Source organism: Mytilus californianus, unplaced genomic scaffold (genome assembly GCF_021869535.1).
Source record: "Mytilus californianus isolate M0D057914Y unplaced genomic scaffold, xbMytCali1.0.p SCAF_7, whole genome shotgun sequence".
Lineage (NCBI taxonomy): Eukaryota > Metazoa > Mollusca > Bivalvia > Mytilida > Mytilidae > Mytilus > Mytilus californianus.
Genome location: NW_026262723.1, coordinates 90,162,805 through 90,171,914, shown reverse-complemented (window position 1 = coordinate 90,171,914; position 9,110 = coordinate 90,162,805). Strand labels below are relative to the sequence as shown.

The 9,110-nt window shown below is 35.3% G+C and overlaps 1 protein-coding gene across 1 annotated transcript; it reads left to right on the top strand.

Annotated features, from left to right (window-relative positions):
• The first annotated feature begins 296 nt into the window (after positions 1 to 296).
• LOC127708735 (uncharacterized) lies at positions 297 to 5,486 on the top strand. Its single transcript, XM_052213862.1, has 3 exons — positions 297 to 452; positions 4,145 to 4,312; positions 5,028 to 5,486. The coding sequence occupies exons 1-3, from the start codon at positions 353 to 355 to the stop codon at positions 5,330 to 5,332; spliced, it is 573 nt and encodes a 190-aa protein (XP_052069822.1). The 5' UTR covers positions 297 to 352; the 3' UTR covers positions 5,333 to 5,486.
• Positions 5,487 to 9,110: the final 3,624 nt, after the last annotated feature.

The window sequence follows — 9,110 nt, the reverse complement described above, 5'->3', positions numbered from 1 at the left end:
TTAAATTTATTATAGGCATTATTTTAAAAGAACAATTTAATTAGGAAATAACTGTAAAACTTAATCCTATGTATCTTGTCGCTATTCAAAGTTAAATCCTACATGGTTACACTAAGGTGCGGCGTCTCTATTTCATTTGCTATTTGCTGTGGTTAATGTAGTATAATATAATGAAAGGATCGGAACATGTATGGCGTTGACAGCTACCGTCTGGTGATTGGGTGTACGTATGGTTCGATAACATCCCTTTTTATTACAAAGTTATTCTCCTTTTATAGCAATTAAACAGCCAAAGAACGATAACTACACTGCGAATAGGACTCCAAAATAGTTATCAACAATTTAACAACTGATGAAAATGAATATTATATATCTTCTTATGTCATTTCTTTGGTTTTCTATGGATATAGTAGTTGGCAATAGACAACACGAAACGAAGAGAAAGTTTCCAAGTAAGTAGTTTCACAAATCAAAAAAAAATAAAGAAAAATCTGTTGAAAATATGACAAACCAAGAATTTTTTTCGATGTGCAACAAATTTTATTTACAATTTAAAAAACTTGATGATACCTTACTTATGAAGGTACTAAGTGAAAATATGATGTCTTACGTATTTGATTTGTATATTCAATATGAAGACTTTGTTTTAATTCAAGATTACGCGACAAAGGCGCATAACCAACTTTGCTTTATCGGGATGAAGGAATTTCAGCAGTATTTCCATACGCCTAATGTTTTTATCATATTTTTGCACTATTTTTCTACATGAAATAATGTTTGATACCTGTACGTATGTTGAACTTGCTATGTTTTGTCATACATCATTTGAAAACAGTTTGTATGGTTTTCTATCATGGAAGCATCAGCATTGAAGTAATAAAATCGTTGATTACGTTATTTGAAAGTAATTGTTTCTTGGTTTTTTGGGGTACGGTTTGTCCCGTCAGCTGATGAAACTGATGGATTTATGTTTAACGTCAAGTGGCAAGTATTACATGGAATAAACATGTTCTGGTCTTGACATGCATGATGATGCATGACCAGGACGATAACATGTTAATGTTTCTAGCCCGACATGCCGGTCCTGACCTTTAATGTGCTATTTTACAATGTAGCAGTCCTCAAGTAGAAATGTTCCCCTATCCGGTCACATTGTTCATTATTCCCAGTCTTTGCTATTACTCATATATGACCCGTGTTTAGTGGAGAAGGTGCAAAGATCAAGGTCACCTTGTCCAAAGCTACGCAGGGAGACTGTGCTCGGCATCATGCGGGGAAAACACAGATTTTCCCTTTCCCTTCAAACAAGATTGGTCAGTAAAAATCGTCAAATATCTAATTGTTTAGGCCGTTTTAATTAATAAAAAGTCTTGAACTGAATGCACATTGACAGGACCAAGTTTGCATAAACTATCTGTACAAGATATGGAAGAACACTCACACAATGCTTCAGGGCTTCCTTAAATTTTAGATTTGCATTGGATTTCTACCTGTTTGAGCGTATGACAGGATTTCTGCCTGTTTGAGCGTATGACAGGATTTTTGCCTGTTTGAGCGTATGACAGGTCATGTTTCGTAAGATAGGTTGTCCAACTGTTCACTAACAACTAGTTCATTGCAAGCAAAACTGTTTTGTCAATTAAAATGTTATAATTTTACATTTTTCTAAAAACAAAATGGTTGCAACTTTGGGGACGTTGATTCGTGTGTGACAAGGGGACTGTGAGTGTTATGTTAATTTGGTCCAAATGGATCTATAATAGTCTTATTACATTTATAAATTACGCATTTTACTTTATTCAACATCGATTATGTCATATAAATAAGAAGATGTGGCATGAGTGCCAATGAGACAACTCTCCATCCAAGTCACAATGTGTAACAAGTAAACAATTATAGGTTAAAGTACGGCCTGCAACACAGAGCCTTGGCTCACACCGAACAGCAAGCTGTAAAGGGCCCCAAAATAACTAGTGTAAAACAATTCAAACAGAAAAACCAACGGTCTAATCTATATAAAAAACGAGAAACAAAAAACACTTATGAACCACATCAACAAACGACAACCACTGAACAACAGGCTCCTGACTTAGGACAGGTGCATACAAATACGTCAGTAGGATAGTTATGATTTAAACTTATAATAAATATGTATCATATTATATATAGATAAATCAATCTCTAAATAGAAAATGAACGTGGATGTGTATTTATACATCCCAAAAAAACATTCGAAGAGAATACAAATTTAGTTATGTTTTAATTTGTTGATGACAAGATCGATGTTAGTGCCAATGTAACCAATATACAAAGATCTTTTTACAACATTAATAAGATAACCTTTACTATAAGTTTGTTTAAAGGTTCGATGAGTTTACACGGATCACATAGTGATTTCCGCGCTTTTAGTACAATATTACCGTAAAATTTAGAATGTGAAATACCGTTTTTAATAAGTTTTCTACAGTACTAATTAAATCTTTGTATCTATGAAAGAATTTAGTAAATGTTTTAAGTAATTTATGGTAACGAAATCCCTGACTTAATAATTTACCAGTGATGCATTGCTTACGTTCGTTAAAATCTATGACATCACTACACACACGGGCATAACGAACGAGTTGGGATATATAAACACCGTATGATGGAGCCAAATTGTCTCTTTCATCGTAAATTTTAGTATGGTGTTTCCCTTTAGAAATTGAAATGTCTAAATCTAGAAAAGGACAAATACTGCTGATTATGTTAGATTTATTTAAAGTAAGTTCCTTTGGGTAAATTTCGGTAGTATATTTATTTTTTTTTTTTTTTTTTTTTTTTTTTTTTACAGCACTGGGTCTATACTTCTGCTGGTGGACTATCAGTCCCCGAGGGTATCATTAGCTCAGTAGTCAGTACTCTGGTACTGACATGATTAATAACAAACCTCTCTAAATTTGCCCGTTTATAAATTTTGAAATTATAAAGAAACTAAGGTTTCAACTCCCTCAGGCAAAGTTGGCCTTAGAAGGATTTGGCAATTATTTTAGGTCATTTTTGATTATATAGCTCTTCAACTGTTTCGGATATATACATCCTTGGCTTTCAAATATTCGGCTTTGAGCGTTCCTGATGAAGGTAAATCTGAAAAAGCTCTTCGGACGCATCAAATTTATAACGTGTTGTTTCATTTTTTTTAATGAACTCTGGATTATTTAACGAAAAAATATCATCAGGATAACGGTAGGTAATGTTGAATGTGTCAACCAAATGTAACAATGACGTGTCTTTACTGAGTTTTGCCATAAACTGTGATTTATAGCAATACAGTCGAAAACAAACTGATAGTTAAGCAAACTTGGTCCTGTGAATGTGCATTATGCGCAATACTTTTCATTCAGTGCAACGGCCTACATAATTCGATATTTGACGATTTTTCAAACCTATCTTGTTCAAAGCAACACAATATGCTGTCCGCGTATGATGCCAAGCACAATCCCCATATGTGGCCATTGAATGGTTAGAAAGGGCTGGGACAAAACCATTGACTTCCCGCATTCGAGTCGAGCACGAAACCAGCGAGACGGTTAATTCACTTGAAACTAATAGGGTCTTCGTAGGTGATTTGTGAGACTGCACAATCATAACTAACTGCGGAACCGTAACTCTAATGGCCCCTATGATATTTTTGACACTTTGCGTAACATCAAAAAATATCATAAGGACCATAAGAGCTACGGTTCCGCAGCCAAATCACAACAATTAAAAACCAAACCAAAGGTTGTCTTAGATGTGAATAATTAAATAGAGGTGGAACGTCAATGGGACAGTAGCAAATTTAACAGTCAAGGGCTCATGGTTCGGCTTCTGACTTCGAACAGACAAACACATTTTTGTTTCCGTAAAGTTTGTATGTCTGTAGATTTTTAAGCCTTCAGCCCATTCGATTTTGCAATTAAGTCCTATGCCAACTAGAATTTCATTTGCATTAATAAAAATGATAATCACATTTAAATAAATCATTTTTAGATGTAAATTGTAGATGTGTAAGAGTTTTCAGTAATGCAAGCCAAAGTCCAAGTCCGTCTGACACACACTTAAAGTTTATGGAAGGACGTCTCAACCTAAGTAAAGTTTCTTATAATCTTCATTTGTAAATTTGTAGATAACAGATTGTCAAGTTATCTATCCAAAGGAGGGCGTCTTCGTGTACATCATCATCGATTCCCAAAACACATGGTCGACGAAGACTTGCTTGAGTATAAACCTGGGAGTAGGACTGGTGATATTCAAGGAGATGGAACACCACCCGGGAACATTCTGGACAATCCAGGTATCATTTGATCCCTTATTCCAAACTTTTTTGTACATCCTTGTAAAATATTGTACATCGACAGTGTTAAATTCAGTGCATCGATTGTGCATCGACAGTGTTAAATACTGTACATCGATTTCAATAAGCGCTACCATAGACGAGATTTAAAGCCAACAACATCATAACCAAAAAGAACCATAAACAGAGAACCTAAATAATCTGATGTCAACTAAGTCCTTTAGAGTTACAACCTTGATTTTAGTACAATTGTATGGTTTATTAACTAAAACTTTTGAATCAAATATGATACCAATATCAGCAATATAGCGACTCGTGAATAATACGCTATAGTGCTATAAGAGACGTATGCATAAACTTTGAAAAAAAATATACCGTACTTTTTAGCTTGCTGTGCGGTGAGATGTCCATTAAATAAGACCCACAACTCATGAACTTCTTTTAAAGGTACCTGTACCAATCCATTGCCATTGTATTGCATATCGTGTATTATTGAAGTAAGATTTGTCAATTTTATTTGAAAACTTGGAAGTAAATTGGCTGTATATCTCAGCATCATGCCTACTGTCAACAGTCAACTCATTTTCAATAATGTTGATCATAATGTATTTTAATCATCACTACTATACACATAATCAGAATAGTTTACTTTGTCAACCACTTCTATCTTGAACGAGTGATAAATATTTTCAGACTAGATATTTTATTATTTCAGATAGCAACATCCAGAGAGAAATCTGCTGTACTCTAGGCAGAGCAAGTTCTACCAGACGAAGCAGTTGTAGCTCAAGGGTGTATGTTCGTCTTGTCAAACAAAATCTACGACTCAAACTTACATCAGAACAATTAGGTCTGCAACAAAAGATCACAGATGTGGACCAGTATAAATGTGTACTTCAACATAAAAGTAGTTTTGAAAGATGTTGTCTTGCATCAAAGAATAGTCAGAATAATAAACTAACAAGACAACAACAAAGGACAATAAACAGAAGGCGGCATAGACATCATGGGAACTCCTGAGTCTGATGCGGTATTCTTTTTACTAATGTGTTCAGAAATTCCGGTCTTCATATGTGCATAATAATTCATCATTGAACTGTCATTTTCATTTAGTTAATTTATTTGTGTATGTATGTAATTATTTGCTTATTTTGATAATAGAAATAATTGTTTACCTGGTATTATTGAGATGTCTCTTTAAAATATCTGAGGCATACAAGTCATGAATCTTTGTTTATAAAAATAAGAAGATGTGGTAAGATTGCCAATGAGACAACTTTCCACAAGAGACCAAATGACACAGAAATTAACAACTATAGGCAGTGGCGGATCCAGGGAGGAGGGGTTCCGGGGGTTGGAACCCCCCTTTTTTACGATCAATGCTTTTGAATGGGGACACATGGTTGGAACCCCCCCCCCCCCCCCCCCCCTTGTTAAAAATGGCTGAGTCCGCACCTGTATAGGTCACCGTACGGCCCTTTTAATGTACCCCGATTAGATCCGAAGTAAAACTAAGTTACAAAATGACAGACTTCGTTGATTCCAGGCCAAGACATCAGATTAAGTGTTGACAGGTAACAATATAATACAGTTATTCCTTCTTCGTCTTAGGCAACACAATGATTGATATCAGGTCCATACATCAGATTTAGTATTGACAGGGAACAATCTTATAGATACCGATATTCCTTCGTCGTCTTATCCGGCCAAAAATGATATCAGGCTCAGATATTAGATTAAGTATTGGTAGTGAACTATCCTATAGTTATTCCTCCATCGACTGATCAGGCAAAATAATGTTGTTATCAGGCCCAGTCATCAGATTTAGTATTAGCCTTGAACCATTTAATAATATTTTGTTCATCGGCTTGTTCGGTAGAGGAATATTGATATCAGGCCCAGGCATTAGATTAAGTATTGGCAGATAACTATTGCTTCTTATAATTTTCAAGATTGCACAATTTAAAGTCTTGTGAATTACTTACCATCCTTTCTGTTTGTACAATACCTTGTTTCATACATGTCACTTTCTTCGTATGGGTTTACAAGCACACATATATAAAAAAAAAGAGGCAGAAAATACCAGAGACAACAAAAAGTCGAAGTACAGACAATACGATTGCAAAATAGAAAAAAAACGACTAGAAGACAAACAATAGTGTATAAAACACTTAGCCAAAAACTCGAAGATTGATCAATATGCACCCACTAAAAATCGTGGGTGATCTAAGGTGGATAGTTGTCTCATTTGCAATCATACTATGTCTCCTGCTGCAATCATCAACATAAGTAACCACTCTCAATAAAACTGTCTTTTTGTCTGAAACGCAAAGCAATAGTGTACAACTATGCAAAAAAAAAAAAACAAAGACTGAACAGTATGAACCCCGCTACTCCGGAAGAGTGAACATATCCTGCTCCCCTATTGGCATCCGTCGTTTTGCTCATGACAGTTACACATTCAGTGATAAGAAGAGGCTTTCGGTGATGTCTCAATCGAGGAAAAAAGGACAGGATTGTGGCTATGAGAATTGGATGATAAGTTGTCTGTTGTTAGCTGAGATGATATAGTGGTAACCTTCAAAAGCCTCATTAATGTCTAATTCGCAAAAAAAAAAACTGATCAGACCGGCTCAAAGTCTCAAAACCTTGTATAATTTATTGAAAGGACATCGTTTTAAAACGGGACATGGGAGCAAAGGTTTTTTCATTTTTCTCGAGAAGTTTCTGTATTATGTATATCTCATAAAAAAACAAAGGAAAAATTGACAATAAGAGTCCAAATGTAACAAATTTGTTGCAAAAAAAAAGTTTAGTTTTTTTCTTCACAAAATATAGGTCTGAGTATTGAAACCTTGCTAGATATGTAGCATAATTATCACAGAATATGCAATTTGGTTCTACCAGTAATGATTTATCATTTGACTTTCATATTTGGTGTGGGTCAATACGACCTTTTCATCTTCGATTTATTATATCATTGCTGTGCTTCATGGTTTTTTAAAGTGACCTGGGTGCAATAGTAAAACAAAATCTTTAGCATTCTAATGTATGTTTGTTGCTTTTCTCTTTTTACAGAGAGTCAAATTCCCATTTGTCCCAACTATTTCGGACTCGACCCCGATGCTTTAGTCGGCAGTTTATTGTCTTTAAAACTGTCGTTACATTACCTGGCTTACAAAAGTCAAAGACAATACAGAGTGCTTGAAATTCATCTTCCCGGAGTATCGGATCCTTCAATATATCTTTAACATGTTCTGTTACCTCTACTGTTATTAAAATAAAGCTTGCTTTAAGACCATGCTTTTAAATTATTCCCAAGGTGATGCTAGATCTTTTGACTTATATTTTTTTGTCCCGAATGCGTATTCAGTGGAATTTTTAGTACCATTATACCTCATCAAGGCAAAGGGCAATTGGAAAAGTGATGCCTTCAAAAGTTATCTTGACCCTTCCTTTTCTCATAAACGACGGACTCGAATGCGCAAACCTTTCTACTTCTACTCAGGTTTGTTGTTACTTTAGAGTACAATTTTTCAACTTGATTTGACTTTGTTGGGTCGGCACTATAACTTCTCGGATGACAAACAATACTTCCTGGAACCACTGGCCTCATATTGATAGTGTTCATACAGTTTAATTGAGGTCTGGAGCATGTCAGTAACTGCTAGTAGTCCTTTATTAATTTATGTATCATTGTCATTTTGCTTAGTTTCTTTTGTTAACTATTCTGACAGCGGACTCGGACTTCTTTTAAACTGAGTTTTACTGTGCGTATTGCTGTGTGTTTGTTTTTTCTACATTGGCTAGAGGTATAGGGGGAGGGTTGAGATCTCAAAAAACATGTTTAACACCGCCGCATTTTTGCGGCTGTCCAAAGTCAGGAGCTCTCTGTCCTTTGCTAGTCTTGTATGTTTTTTAATTTTAGTTCATTTATATGTTTTGGAGTTTAGTGTGACGTCCATTTTCATTGAACTAGTACACATTTTTGTTTAGGGGCCAGCTGAAGCCCGCCTCCGGGTGCGGGATTTTCTCGCTGTGTTGAAAGACCCATTGGTGGCCTTCGGTTGTTTTCTGCTCTTTGGTCGGGTTGTTGTCTCTTTGACACATTCCCCATTTCCATTCTCACTTTTATACAGGGATGAACCTTTAGTGAGCATGTTCATATAACCACAATATAAGAGAGAAAACGCTTATAGTGCCTGATGGCGTACCTTTTCTGTTTACTTGAGGTATAATGATTCTTTTATTATGATATAAGGCAGTAATAGTGTCTCTTACATTCTGTTCTAGTAACTATGACCTTGACCTAAAACAAAGTAACTCTTCAAAATCAAAAGGGATCTTTCCTTATGATACGTTACCACATATCCAAGCGAGGTTGCAGTTCCATATGCTATATTTGATTTATCATCTGGAAACAAAATTTTGGTATAAATTCCTTCTTGTTTTAATAACTTTGACCTTGACCTTCGACATGGTGACCTAAACAGATAGGCATTTCCCTCTCATTAAAGGTGATCAAATACCCAACTAAGGTTGTAATCCCGTTTGTAGTATTTGATTTAGCAAATAGAAACCACTTTTCTGCACAAATTTTAGTAACTTTGATCTTGACTGCAGACATATCGATCTCACCATCAATAGGGATCTTCTTCGACCATATATCAAATAAGAGTTACATTCCCATGAGTGGTATTTGATTTAGCAATCCAGAAACCACCTTTTTTTTTAATCAAATTTCGATCTATTTTCAGTCACTATGACCTTGACCTTTGAGGTACTAGTATTGACCCCA